General features: G+C 54.2%; 6 protein-coding genes across 6 annotated transcripts; 3 read left to right on the top strand and 3 right to left on the bottom strand.

Moving 5' to 3' along the window:
* Positions 1 to 185: 185 nt before the first annotated feature.
* BGZ61DRAFT_448106 (ubiquitin-conjugating enzyme) lies at positions 186 to 1,243 on the bottom strand. The gene is made up of 3 exons (XM_046245433.1): positions 902 to 1,243; positions 450 to 652; positions 186 to 365 (listed from the first exon to the last, which is right to left on the bottom strand). Exons 1-3 carry the CDS (start codon positions 1,049 to 1,051, stop codon positions 305 to 307), a joined length of 414 nt encoding a protein of 137 aa, XP_046107003.1. The 5' UTR covers positions 1,052 to 1,243; the 3' UTR covers positions 186 to 304.
* Positions 1,244 to 1,590: 347 nt separating this feature from the next.
* Positions 1,591 to 2,886, top strand: BGZ61DRAFT_492527 (uncharacterized protein; the record flags this gene model as incomplete). Its single annotated transcript, XM_046250556.1, has 2 exons — positions 1,591 to 2,024; positions 2,124 to 2,886. The coding sequence occupies 2 exons, from the start codon at positions 1,591 to 1,593 to the stop codon at positions 2,884 to 2,886; spliced, it is 1,197 nt and encodes a 398-aa protein (XP_046107002.1).
* Positions 2,887 to 3,861: 975 nt separating this feature from the next.
* Positions 3,862 to 4,673, top strand: BGZ61DRAFT_347571 (uncharacterized protein; the record flags this gene model as incomplete). Its single annotated transcript, XM_046239990.1, has 2 exons — positions 3,862 to 4,155; positions 4,215 to 4,673. 2 exons carry the CDS (start codon positions 3,862 to 3,864, stop codon positions 4,671 to 4,673), a joined length of 753 nt encoding a protein of 250 aa, XP_046107001.1.
* A 248-nt stretch (positions 4,674 to 4,921) lies between these two features.
* Positions 4,922 to 6,324, bottom strand: BGZ61DRAFT_200757 (uncharacterized protein). Its single transcript, XM_046237914.1, has one exon. It carries the CDS (start codon positions 6,229 to 6,231, stop codon positions 5,203 to 5,205), a length of 1,029 nt encoding a protein of 342 aa, XP_046107000.1. The 5' UTR covers positions 6,232 to 6,324; the 3' UTR covers positions 4,922 to 5,202.
* Positions 6,325 to 7,378: 1,054 nt separating this feature from the next.
* Positions 7,379 to 9,253, bottom strand: BGZ61DRAFT_200749 (Sec63 Brl domain-containing protein). The gene is made up of 2 exons (XM_046237913.1): positions 7,986 to 9,253; positions 7,379 to 7,848 (listed from the first exon to the last, which is right to left on the bottom strand). The coding sequence occupies exons 1-2, from the start codon at positions 9,080 to 9,082 to the stop codon at positions 7,626 to 7,628; spliced, it is 1,320 nt and encodes a 439-aa protein (XP_046106999.1). The 5' UTR covers positions 9,083 to 9,253; the 3' UTR covers positions 7,379 to 7,625.
* Positions 9,254 to 10,697: 1,444 nt separating this feature from the next.
* On the top strand, positions 10,698 to 12,622 carry BGZ61DRAFT_416779 (uncharacterized protein). Its single transcript, XM_046243393.1, has 4 exons — positions 10,698 to 11,382; positions 11,438 to 11,728; positions 11,781 to 12,106; positions 12,165 to 12,622. Exons 1-4 carry the CDS (start codon positions 11,052 to 11,054, stop codon positions 12,474 to 12,476), a joined length of 1,260 nt encoding a protein of 419 aa, XP_046106998.1. The 5' UTR covers positions 10,698 to 11,051; the 3' UTR covers positions 12,477 to 12,622.
* Positions 12,623 to 13,157: the final 535 nt, after the last annotated feature.

The raw sequence follows: 13,157 nt of genomic DNA, 5'->3' as shown, positions 1-13,157 counted from the left end.
GGAAAGACGAAAGAGTTACAGGGTGGAATCGCGAACTTGATGAATGTGACGAACAGGGGAGGCAAACTCATAATGTCAGCTAAAGCTGAATTTGGCTAGAAAGTCGAATGTGTATCATATTGTAATTCACGCGAAATAGTCGCAGAACGGTCTCGGCCCCGAGAGAGGGGTGATGAAATGGAAGGTGGTTGGTTCGTTAATCTTGTTCACTTGTGATGATCTTCATTTGTGATGTTCCCCTCGGGAGATGAATTCGCCATGTTGGTTGCACAGCGACCGATCGTCCAATTCTGAAGCACTGGGCTTAATACTCCTCTCCCTCAGGAGGCTGAGGGATCTTCTTATGCTGGGGAGCAGCCATGTATCTGTATTCGACGATTCGCACCACGTTAGCCTATTCCAGCCAACAGCCGACCACTTTTCCAGCTCATTTCCTCTTTGAAACATACCTTCGCAATTCGATCAGGATAGTCTCGATAGTATTGTTGCGCTTCCACTCGCTCAGACAGGGGAGGATGCTGCTGAGCACGAGGCCTCGGTCGTCGACACAGGGCAGGATGACCTTTGTAGTGAACCTGACCTCCGGGGGGCGGTCGGGGTATTCGGGGCCGCAAGTGATTTCAACGCTGTAGATGCGGTTCTCGTATACGGACTGTGTTCGAGGAGGGCGCGAATGGCTGTGGTTAGCGTTTGAACGTATATGCGGTGAGGCTTGGGCGTGATGGGTTGGGGCTGTTAATCCCATTTGAACACAATTTTGGGAAGAGGGGCTTTTAAGGGCTGCGGTGGTGGTTTGGGGGGATTTAATTCAACTCGGCATTGTCCAGTCTGGCCCAAGTGACCATGACGGTTATAGTTGGGCTGCGGGTTGGTTGAAGGCGCGGGTAACGGGTATGCTTACATGGGGTGGGCCCAAGATGGTGCCGTTCCAGTTGGTCATGAAAAGATCATCGGGATCCTTGAGACCGTAGCTGCAAGCCTCGGCGCCGAGACCCTTCTCGCCCTTCTCGAGCTCCTCCAACAGGCGGAAGTTGCGCGGGACCTTGGCCATGACTGTTATGTCGGACCCGTTCTTGCCGGAGAGGTCTTGAGGTTGTCTCGCTTGTTGTAAACGGGGCGGGAGAGGCGGGCCTGGGCGGGTGGCTGAGGGTGACAAAAGAAACGTTGGATGGCGGGTTGTGGTGTCAGGGAGAGGATGGATGGCCGAATGGCGGGAGGTGGGATGGCGGTTTGGCGATATTCAAAGACAACGCGGGGCAGATTGGTTTGGGAGGGGGACTGATACCAGGCGACCTGAGCACAGCCACACCCGCCTCACTCACGCGAGACCTCCCTGGAGCACGAGCCACATAAGGCTAGCCCGCCACACCGCGGCCCAGCTGCATTGCTGCATTGGCCACTCGCGTCAGCGGAAATGTGCCTACGGGTAAACCTTGCCCCGGAAGCTCTCCCCCAGCTTTCCTCCTGCAAGCGAAGCTCCGACGAGTAGTTTTTCCCTCCAGCCCGGAGACGTCATCTGGCATCTGGCATCCTGACCCTCACTTTTGCTGCGACTCTCCGCCTCGCCGTCCACCCACGCAGCCAGCAGCCATGGCCACCTCCCTCACGAGGGCCGCCCTCCGCGTGCCCCGGTCGCGTCTCCTCCTCGCGACCGCCGCCTCCGCCGTCTCTGCCGTCGCCGCCCGCCGGACCCTGTCCACCTCGGCCCGCGCCCTCCTCCCCGCCGGCTTCGGCCCCCCCGTCGTCACCTCGTACTTCTCCAAGCCCCGGCTGCCCGCCAACACCGTCGTGCGCTTCGTCCCCCAGCAGACGGCGTGGATCGTCGAGCGCATGGGCAAGTTCAACCGCATCCTCGAGCCCGGCCTGGCCATCCTCGTGCCCTTCATCGACCGCATCGCCTACGTCAAGAGCCTCAAGGAGTCGGCCATTGAGATTCCCAGCCAGAGCGCCATCACTGCCGACAACGTCACCCTCGAGCTCGACGGTGTTCTCTTTACCCGTGTCTTCGATGCGTACAAGGCGAGGTGAGTTCCGAGTCTAGGCAGTGCGTGCCAATGGCGCCATTGCTGAACGGCTGTCGATTATAATTGCCCATTGCTAACGCACTCTGTGTTTGTCTACAGCTACGGTGTTGAAGATGCCGAGTACGCCATCTCCCAGCTTGCTCAGACGACCATGCGATCCGAGATCGGCCAACTGACCCTCGACCACGTGCTCAAGGAGCGCGCCGCTCTCAACACCAACATCACGGCTGCCATCAACGATGCTGCCGAGGCCTGGGGCGTCACATGCCTGCGTTACGAAATCCGTGATATCCACGCACCCGGACCCGTTGTCGAGGCCATGCACCGCCAGGTCACCGCCGAGCGCTCCAAGCGAGCCGAGATTCTCGAGTCCGAGGGTCAGCGCCAGAGCGCCATCAACATCGCCGAGGGTAAGAAGCAGAGTGTCATCCTCGCCTCCGAGGCCATGCGTGCTGAGCGTATCAACGCGGCCGACGGAGAGGCAGAGGCCATCCGGCTCAAGGCTGCCGCTACTGCCAAGGGTATCGACGACGTTTCTCGCAGTATCCTCAAGGGCGAGGCCAGTGCCCAGGCCGCTATCAGCCTAAGCGTTGCCGAGAAGTACGTTGATGCGTTCGGCAAGCTCGCTCGCGAGAGCACCGCTATTGTTGTTCCTGGAAACGTTGGCGATATCAGCGGCATGATTGCAACTGGTCTCAGCGTCTATGGCAAGGTCGGCGAGGCCCAAGCCCGCACAATGGCCAAGTCTCTTGCTGCCGAGTCCTCCACGAACCATTCTACTCCCGAGGAGGCCGCCGCATCGCCGACTGATGTGAAGGAGACAGTCCTCGATGTCTTCGACCAGACTGCTGCCAAGAACTAGATATGCCATTCGGCCGAACCGAATGCCAGAGCGTTCACACCCTGAAGAGGAGGAGATAGGCACCCTCATCCACCCACTCACTCAGTTTACCCACACATATTTCACGCACACAAACACACTCTACCACAAAAACGGCGTTTAGCGGGTGTACTTTTAGTAGATCCCTCGGGATCTTGTCAGACTCTTAGAGCAATGGGGAAGAGAACCATGGAAGCGAAATGTGTATTATATGGTCGATTTCGAAGCCGAACGGGAACAAACAAAAACAAGATGCTCGTCAACGCCGCCTAATCTGTCACGAAACAACCTCTTAACTCAAACAAGTAAAAAATTAAAAGAAAGACAAAATCATGTTATGAAACGCTCTCCAACGAGTTGGACAAATCCTAAAGTTTCCATGTTAGCTGAGTAATGTCGATATAATGGAACTATCTGTGCATTGCAACTCACCTTGATATCACGGACTGAGAAAATTAAATGCTTTGTAAACCCCCCCCCCCACAATAAGTGCCTAAAGGATTCACTCTAGGCTACTTGGCACAATGCTTGATAGCTGCCCGTCGCCTTGATAGTGTGCCTTTGAGAGTATCCTTCCCGAGGAGCCTCTGAAGACGTTCCTAAACGTATATACAAGTTACTTAGCACTTACTGTATCCACTTCTATGGCAAGACAACATCAGACTAGACGATGGATTCAGAAGAGAACAGTAACCCACAAACCACCCAACGCAATCTCACCGACTTGTTTGCTCGCATAGAGGCTTCGCACTCCGAATACCTTGATGTGATAGGCTCCCTTCTTCCTATACCAGATATGCATTCCGAGGACCCGGGGGCCAACACAGGGCACAAGAACCATGGGTCCACATGTCCTCAACGCGTCAAACCATTTCCAAAGGATGATGCTTCTGCAGATCCAAGGGTTCGAGAACGTTGCTATGAGATGCTCGGCATAGAGCCGGTAAATTCAGGAGTATGGAGCAAGTCTGGCGGAACTTCCTTAGAGGCTCGTCCACTCCAGCCGCAGTTCATGAAACGGGACGCCGGACAACTGTCAAGGACGTTCAACGGCCGGCCGTACGACCCGCGTTCCTCGCTCTATGTGTCAACACAGGTGGAATCTACAAGACCCTCGCGGATATCAGTATCGAGACGATAGCGTGCGACGAAGAAGCGTTCAGAGTAATGAAGAAGGAGTATTTGAAGAAGTGTGGGTTCCGGTCGAGGTTTAAACTCCTTATCAGGCCAATCACTGTGGGATTCATACAGGTAAGAAGTCATTAGCTTTGATGATTTTCAAGGCGCTCTGCACTAATTGAATTTCCCAGTTTACTCTCTGGAATATTCGCGGTGGTTATGTATCAGTCTGCAACAGGCCAAACGCCATACCCTCCGACGACATGAATAATTATCTGTACCTCCCCCGACCGATGAAACCACTCCCTCCGATGCCGCTTGAGATATTTATTCACTGCCTCGAATACGGTGAGGGCGACCTCAGTCCCGCCCGCCATGACTGGCTGCCACGCCTGCCAAAGCGCCTGGACAAGCGTGTAATCGACTGTGATGAGACGTGTCTCGGTTGGGTAGTGCACATCATTGAAGGCCCAAACAGAGAGTCAATATTCATTCTCGCCATGATTACTATGCTCGCCAGCTTCCTGGCCACAGTGTCATGGTCAAAGCTGCAGGGCGACATTCAAGGTGGCACCGGGCTCGGAGCTCTCATCGTGGCGTTCCCTCCTACAATTCTAACTGCGTTTCTCATTCGGCTAGGAGCCATGTAAGCATGTCCCGCAAATAACATTAAAACTTGGCGCTTCCATGCTAGTCTTCTGTTGGTATGCGTGGCTGACACTTCCATCTGCACCAAGAAAGGGGCGCGGCCGCCACCCGCTGCAGGCGCTAGGAGGTTCATCTCCCCTCGCGTTAGTTGAAACCCGACCTCACTTCACGTCCGGATCATGTAGAAGGGACGCACGTATCACAGGAGAGTAATTTATGCACGGCAATACGGACGTTGGAAGAGGGGCAGTTTCCGTTCAGTCATGTCAATAGTCGTCTATTTGAGAATATGAAGAAAAAGGTATATGTAAAACGATAAGGCACTCCTGGCCTCGATATCGGCGTGCCCGAAAAGACTTCATCCCGTCTCAAACAGGGCAATTATGTTCCTCCACCCATTGGCCGTGTCCAAGAAATCAGCGGTCCTCGTATTTGAAACCGTGAAGATGTACTCATGATAGTTTGAACAGTCTGTATGGGAAATCCTCCTCAAACATCCAACATTGTAGCTTCCTTATTCACACAATGCACTTATAGCAGAAGAGGAACGACAGCCAGGAGGCCGACCATGGCGATGGGAACGCTGATAGCGCCAGCGCCGCCGCCGTTGTCGCCCGATTGGGGCCCCGCGGATGTGGACGCGGCAGGGGCGGAAGAGTCGGTCGTCGAGGGCTCGGAAAACAAGTCACTGATAGAGGGCTCGCTGGAGGATTCGCTAGAGGATTCGCTCGTGCTCTCGGGTGCGAAATCGCTGGCGCTGGAAGCGCTGGTGGTGGCGAAGGTCTGCGTCAGGCTAAAGGTGAAGGTGTCGGAGTCGGAGGAGTCACCGGAGGAGTCGCCGTAGGTGCAGGTGCCATCGCTCACGCAAGTCTGGCCGGTCAAGCAGTATTTGCCGTTGTCGCAGCAGACGCTGCCAGAAGGCATGCAGCCAGTTCCGCACTCTTCTTGGAAGGAATAGCAGGAGCCAGAGCTATCATCGTCACCACCGCTGCCGGAGCCAGCGAGGCTGCAAGTGCCATCACCATTGCACTTCTCGCCGGCGAAGCAGTAACCAGTGTCACAGCAAACAGCGCCAGAAGGCATACAGCCATCACCACACTCCTCTTGGAAGGAATAACAGGAGCCTCCCGAGTCGCTGCTGCCGGTAGAGCAGTAGCCATCGCTCCCGCACGTCTCGCCGGCGTCGCAGTAGCCGGTGTCACAGCAGACAGAGCCCTCGGGCATACAACCGTCGCCGCAGATTTCGTTGCCGTCAGAGCAACCGGAGGCGGGGCCAGAGCAGATCGAGCCGTCCTTGCAGCAGCCTTCGGTGACACAGTAATAACCGAGGTCGCAATAACCAATGTTGCCACCACAGCACTCGCCAGTCAATGGCATGCAACCATCTCCGCACTCAGTCTTGCCAACATCACAGCTACCAGTCAAGCCAAGGTTGAGAGCTTGGGAGCCAGTACCAGGGAGAAGAAGACCCTTCCGGCCGGTCTTGGGGGAGTTGAATTTGAGGGGAGTAGTAGCCGTAGCGACGCCGGCAAGGGCGAAGAGAAAGGCTGAAGACCGCATGATGTCTGATAGGACAGAGAAAGAAAGAACTGAGCTAGTCAGTGTGGGAGGTCAACGATGGGGTGAATGGTTGTACCCAAGATCCCGAGGAGGGCTTCATTTCTCTTTATAAGGAACTGGCAACGGTCGAACAACACACACGAGCCCTAGGCTGTGATTGTTCAGCCTCCTGCATCATGGATAATAATGCCTTGTGGCTCCCCTCCCCACCAAGCCGGGAGAGTAGGCTCCAGCTCAACCAGCCTAGCCGGGGTTCCATGCATCACATGGCGCCACCAATATCTGAAGGGGGAAAGCTGGAGATGTTGGGGCTGGCCTTGTGGGTTGGTGATGGACTCACACGGGTACGCGCGGGTACGGCACCCGCGCCAATCTAGCCAACGCCCACAGCTCGACAGCGCGCCTCACGGGGCCGAAAGCTGTGCTGCCTACCAGGTTGACGCACTTGCATTGACAAGCCTCATATTGATTTTCATGGCTCTTCGACAAACCTTCCCTACCACAACCTCCCAATGCATCGTCCGGTCTTCAGAGATGATAAATTGTTGACCGCCCAACCGTCGCATCCTGGAAGGCACCAGCACAAGCCTAGTCGTCAGACGGCCTAACCTCCGCCCGCACTCTAACGAGTCCGTGGATTGGTGACATTGAACCCATCCCAAGGATGGCTGGCATTGCTGGTTGGTTGGGTGGGGATTTGGGCTTTCAGCTCTTCAGAACCCTAGCTCTTTTTTCGAGCTTGGGACTCGCTTTCGACAAGAAAGGAAGGCCAAAGCCGATCCTCGGGGCAAGCTTTGTGAGGCAAGCTTCGCGATGGGTCACACGTCCAGACACCAGCACAGCCACGTACCTCAAGTCTCTGCAACATGTCGTGGCTCACGGCTGGATGATTCACGACTGAAATGCCGCGGCCAAGAGTGAGCCCACGTTTGAAGCGAAAGGACCCCAGGTCGATCGCATGCCGGGATGCTGTCACATCGGTCGGAGTGCTAGTGATAGCAAGAATTTTGTTGCTTATTGTTAACTGGGCTGAAAATGAAACCACGGCCTTAACAACGTTAAGATTAGGCTTCTTAGTGCAGGGTCCGGGGTAGTCAAATTTCGGACCGCCCATCCAACGGGAATCAGAAGACGGCAGCAATGTCTCCGCCGGTCCACCATTCGTCTGCCAGAAACCACTCGTACTGGTCGTATTTGATGTGATGAATCGGTCTGTGAGACTTTGGTTGTTTTGCATCGCGACGCAGGGGCCCGTAGATAGGGCAGAAAACGTCCGTGTGCCTGCGGTAACTATGCCCAGGAAAATCTCCCAATGGGGCGATCTGCAATGGTAGCGCCCTCCTCGGCAATGCGCAGGGATATCCGGAGCTCCTTGGGCAGTCGAATAACCCTCATCACCAAAGGCTCCTCGGGCGGTCAGTTTGGTCCGATCTTATTGGTATCAACCCCGCACCGACGGTCCAAATCTGCCTCGCGAGGCGTGCTACAGCCGAATGAGCTTGGCGCGGCTGTATTGAGTCGCATCGGTATTGGCCTGGTGCCTGGGTGGGTGTGTTGATCGCAGCTAGTACACCAGCGAGAACCTGCTCGTGAGCTGTTTGTTCTGATCGTCGTGCCCTGTTTTGTCTGTTACTAAAGTAGGCGACCAGATATAGATACCTGGTGGGTGACATTAGAGCATTGAGGCCAGTTGAATTGGCAAACTACCATCCGATTGGAATCTGACCTGATATTTTAAGCACTTCTCCACTCACACTTGAACAGACTTCTGTATGGTTGTTCCCACGATTTCTTCACACGCAAAGACAATCTTCAGCACTTCACCCTTGGTTGCACTCAAGCCGATGACCATTTCTTTGTCTCCCTCCAATCTCTTGACGCTTCCCCTCCAGAACCACACGAGTCTTCCATCATGGCCCTCCACCACCAGAGTTGCCCAGGGGCTGAGCTTCTTCCAGCTTGGAATTTGCTCGTTTTCAAATCCCAGCACCACACGAACAATCCAAGTCGGGACAGGCAATGATGGCACGGCTTCGGCCATCAGCAGCCCATCTTTATTGGCAGCAGAAGATCCAGGGTGTGGTGGTGAGCGGTATTGTCCAAGCATCTCAAAGTTGAGAGTCAGCATTGGGAATCCGGCAAGCTCGTGCAGCATTTTCTGGCCAAATGGAGGGTTGCGACTTAACAACCGCTCAATGTGGTAAAACTCCAACCGTGACAATTGTCGAATGTTTTTGACGCCAGCCTCGACCAAGCGGTTCATCTTGACAAGGCCGACTCCGTCGACTTGTAGCAACTGCTTCTCGCTGTCCTCCCAAACCCCAGCCTTGACACTTCTCAAGACATCAAGGGCGGTATTCACACCCTTTCCATCCTGTCTTTCCCCTAAGATGTCCACTAGACACCTCAGAACTCGGTCCAGCAGTTTGTGCATACGGCCAAGTTCCTGATGGAGCTCCTTGCGTGCAGTTGCTGAGAGCTTATTGGGCCATTGAGTTCGTAAGAGATCGACTTGGATGACGAGGAAGGCCTTGTGCCATGGAAGATTGAGGTTCCCCGTGATTGGGTAGGGGATTGCGGAGTGATCGTTGACTTCTCGGAGGAATGCCTTCTCGGATTGTTTGATTGGGAACGAGCGAAACTCGGCTGCAAAACATGCTTTCTTGAGGATGTCGGAGCGGGTCGGCGATTTGCCGATGGTGCACAGGGTTTTGAAGGTTGTCGAGGCCAGCTTGTAGCGCATCTGGATTTCATTCGAGCCCTGAGATGGAACTGGAAGCTGAGAGGTTACACGTTCCAAGGGATCGATGGTGGACGAAGGAGTTGGGTTCAGCTGGCTCGGTGTAGCCATGGTCACTGGCCGCGATGCGACTCTGTCACACCGTCAGAGGTCTGATGTGCCAGGTGAGAGTTACCGAGTTCGAATCCCGTCGCACTTTGGAGAACGAGGAATCTTGGAAAAGCACTCGCTTCTTTGGCGAGTTGTTTTGTGTTTCTTCATGTTTGGCGTTGATGCCTGGGGCATGTTTGGCGAAATCAGCAGGCGGCAAGTGCACCTTCCACGGCAAGTGCAAACCCTCGGAACAGCAAAACTGTGAAAAAGACCAAAATTCATAATCTGCCTGCGGATGGGCGAGGATGGTTATATGATGGAAGACAAATGCCCTTGGGTCGAGCCACTAAGCACTTTCTAGTCAATGAGACGCGCGTTCTACTGGCATGGCGTGTTGGCGGGCTACCCCCGATGTAGCATTTGCTTCGACTTTGCCTCGTTGGGTGTGATTCCGCCCACAAGGCTCAACCACGAGTGGGCCAAATGACTACAACTGCCGCGACGTCTATTACGAGAAGACTCGCAATGCTGCCTTCAGTATGCCTAGCTCTGGCTCGCTAATTTCAAGCCACAGCTGAACAAAAACTGCCTTCTGGTGGTCGGTGCAGAGACAGCTGAGATGGGGAGTAAGACCTAGAAAGTGCTGTAAACGCCATGCGCAAGTCTCTTCGCTAATGACTGGCCGAAAGGCGCCACAAGACAACTCGGCGTTTGTGGTACATTTAATGACACATCGCATAATCATCGTGGGTACGGGGCGCGAACAACGCAATTCGGGTTCTGTCCGTCTATGAAGTCGGTTCGAGGCGAGAACTGTGTGCAACCTGACGTTGATAGGCCTCGCGACTAATTATAGGTAGGCATGCTACTCCCTAGGGGTAACGATTGTCCACGTCGCATCGCCTGCCAAGGCAACTTCTCCTGTAGACACATCGCCAAGGAAACGCATCTGGGGTAGCCAAGAAAATGGCTTGCGCATTGGCAGGGATCGTGCGAAAGCCGCGTATTGGCAATAGGTGCCAGGTGTCCGGCGTCCAAGTCTTGAGAGTTCGGGGGATGGCTTACACTCGGTAGCTTCCGCCGTGTTAGCGCCGGCAGTGATCAGGTCCTGGTGACGTCGACGACAGGTTCTTGATACCTCAGAGATAGCGGGACAGGCCCTGCTCGCCGAATCCATGCGGAGAGTTTCAGCGCCTACTATGTAGAAACGACGCTGAGTGGGCGGGGACTAGCTGCACAAGCATGCCGCGTACACCATGTCGGTCGTCACAAGTGCCCATTGGGCAAGTGATTGAAACCCCGAGACTGGAGTTGCACGAATGTAGAAACTCTTTTCCAAGCAAGCAGGGATCCAACGCCCGTCTCGCCCTGACGGCTGACGAGTTCAAAGCTGAGAAACGCCTTCACATCCGGCTGCGAATGCTTATCGCCGGTTGGGTCCCACTCGACCGATTGCCACGCCGTGTCTCAGCCCACCAACTCTCACCGAGACAGTTGACTGGCCTGACTATGCTGCGGCAGCTAGGAGAGACACGGCTGAGATGCCCACATTGAACTATCGAGGCCCAGAACGCGCCCGCTTTTACCCAGGCACCTAAAGTTGGTTGCACCGACGTCACTCCTAAAGTCGCGGCCTCGAATAGCAACCTTGGATGCTACACATGGACACGTGCGATCAGCATCATGCATCACTCAATTTCATGCAACCAAGCTACCTGCCTTGGAAGTACAGGGCTACCTAAGGAGGTACCATGGCAAGGGCGCCTTATGCGAGGCCACCATCCCACGTTGCTTCTTGCCTCAAACTTTGGGCAGGTGTCATACGCCATCGCCCAACGTCGCGGGGATCAAAAGCAGCCTGCCTCCCGTCTCTCCAACTCCTTCATTCTACATCCTCATCCTTCAAGTCCACACCAAATCATAGCTACATACCATCACATTGAACCCTCAATACCAGACTCTCACGCAACACCTACGAATTCTCATCATGGCCTGTCGTCATTTTATCGTCCCCCCGCATCTCCTCCGCGGCATTGCCGAGAGCAAGGTCAACCCTGATCACATTCGCAAGGCCGCTTTGGAGTCTCTCGGTGCCCGTGAGAAACTCACCAAGGTCCGATGCGATCGCTTCGCCGCCCTGGCCACTCCCCGTGGCTATCAGCGCTCTGGCGAAGGGCCTTCCGGCGTCCAGCGACAGCAAATCGTCCCTCCGGATATGCTCCGAAACATCTCCGAATCCGAGCAAGTCGATGAACCCGCGCGCGTCCGCGCCAAGCGAGATCTCGAGCACCTCGAAGGTCTCATGAGTCAGAAGCAGGGTAAGTCAACGCTCTGTAGATTCTCTCCACGGCTAACAGGGCATTCTCAATCCAGCCCAATCGTCCACCCAGCAAACCCTAAGTGCGAGCAAGGACTCGAAGAAAGAATCACCTCATCGGGCCATTTATGACGCCAAGAACACATCGGACGAGACAGAGCTTCCTGGAAAGTTGATCCGCAGTGAAGGCGAAGACAAGGTCAAGGACAAAGCCGTCAACGATGCCTACGAAAACGTCGGCACCGTCTTGGAGTTCTACAAGAAGCACTTCAAGTGGAATTCCATTGACAACAAGAACATGGACGTCATAAGCAGCGTTCATTTCGGTGAAGCCTACGAAAACGCTTGTAAGTGTCTATGCGCCTCCCCATACTCGCTTGCGATCCTAACATGCCGTAGTCTGGGATCCTGAGAGACTTCAAATGGTCTTCGGTGACGGTGGCGACTTTCTCAACAACTTCACTGGTTGCATTGACGTCATCGGACACGAGCTCACACATGCCGTCACTGAGCACACTAGCCCTCTCGACTATTCGGGTCAGCCCGGTGCCTTAAATGAGCACGTCTCTGATGTCTTTGGCATCATGGTCAAGCAGCAAGTTCAGGACGAAAAGTCCGATGTGGCTGACTGGCTCATTGGCGAAGACTGTATCTTGCCTGGAGTCAAAGGAGTTGCGCTGCGAAGCATGAAGGCCCCCGGAACCGCCTACGACGACCCTCGATTTGTATGTGGATCAATATCCCTAGTAAAGTGACAAACGGCCATAATTAACGATGTAACAGGGCAAAGATCCACAGCCAGCTCACATGAAGGACTACAAGGCCATGGTCGATGACAACGGAGGTGTGCACATTTATTCTGGAATCCCGAACAGAGCCTTCTATCTTGCATCGGTGGCTTTTGGTGGTTACTCGTGGGAGAAGGCTGGCCAGATCTGGTGGAAGTCTATGAATTCGGGGAAGATTGCGGCTAGGAGCCAATTCAGGCAGTTTGCGGACGTCACTGTCGAGACTGCCGAGGAGGAGTTTGGCGAAGACGCCGCCAAGATCGTCCGAAAGGCCTGGACCGACGTCGGAGTTACTCGCAGCATTTAGGATTCAAGCGCAGACTCCTGGTGCAATGTCCTTTGATTGGTCTTCAGTCCTGGGCACATTCACGATCCCTTGGAAGTGTTAGTACGAATACAAAACCTAAGTCATCAGTTTACAATAGAGCTTGATGATTGCTCTTCTTCTCTCTCACCAATAAAGAATTTCGTCTGCATAACTTATGTCAATATACTGAACCTAAGTCGATAAGTGACCTCCGAGGTACTCGTACAGTACCGAGGCTGTTAGAGATGTCAGCGTTAGTTTGCGTACCGTCCTTCGATCAGGATTCGATCCAATGTCAGGACAGATGGCCTTTCAAGTGAGCATCCCGAAGACAAAGTTTTCAGTGACAAATTATGTTCACGTCGTTGAAAACAAGGTAGGCATTTTATTAATTACAACACTTAACGGTAACAACTGTTTGTATCAATTCCCCTAGTATGACGGTTCCTATGCGCCTTGTTCTGTACGGATGTCATTTAAGGAGGGGACCCCCACACCCGAGGTTATGAGGGGCACTTATTTCACTTGAGACCTCAGTCCAAATTAGGGTGGAGGAACCTATCTGCATCTTCAACTTGATGCTGAAGGAAGATCGGCGGCCTCAGGCAGTAAGCACATAACACCCCATGGACAACTATGAGCGAGATACGTTTGTCCTCAAAACCTTCTACGTGTCTTTCT

The sequence above is a fragment of the Ilyonectria robusta genome, assembly GCF_021365365.1.
Source record: "Ilyonectria robusta strain PMI_751 chromosome Unknown BGZ61scaffold_6, whole genome shotgun sequence".
Lineage (NCBI taxonomy): Eukaryota > Fungi > Ascomycota > Sordariomycetes > Hypocreales > Nectriaceae > Ilyonectria > Ilyonectria robusta.
This window is presented reverse-complemented; position numbering and strand designations above follow the sequence as displayed.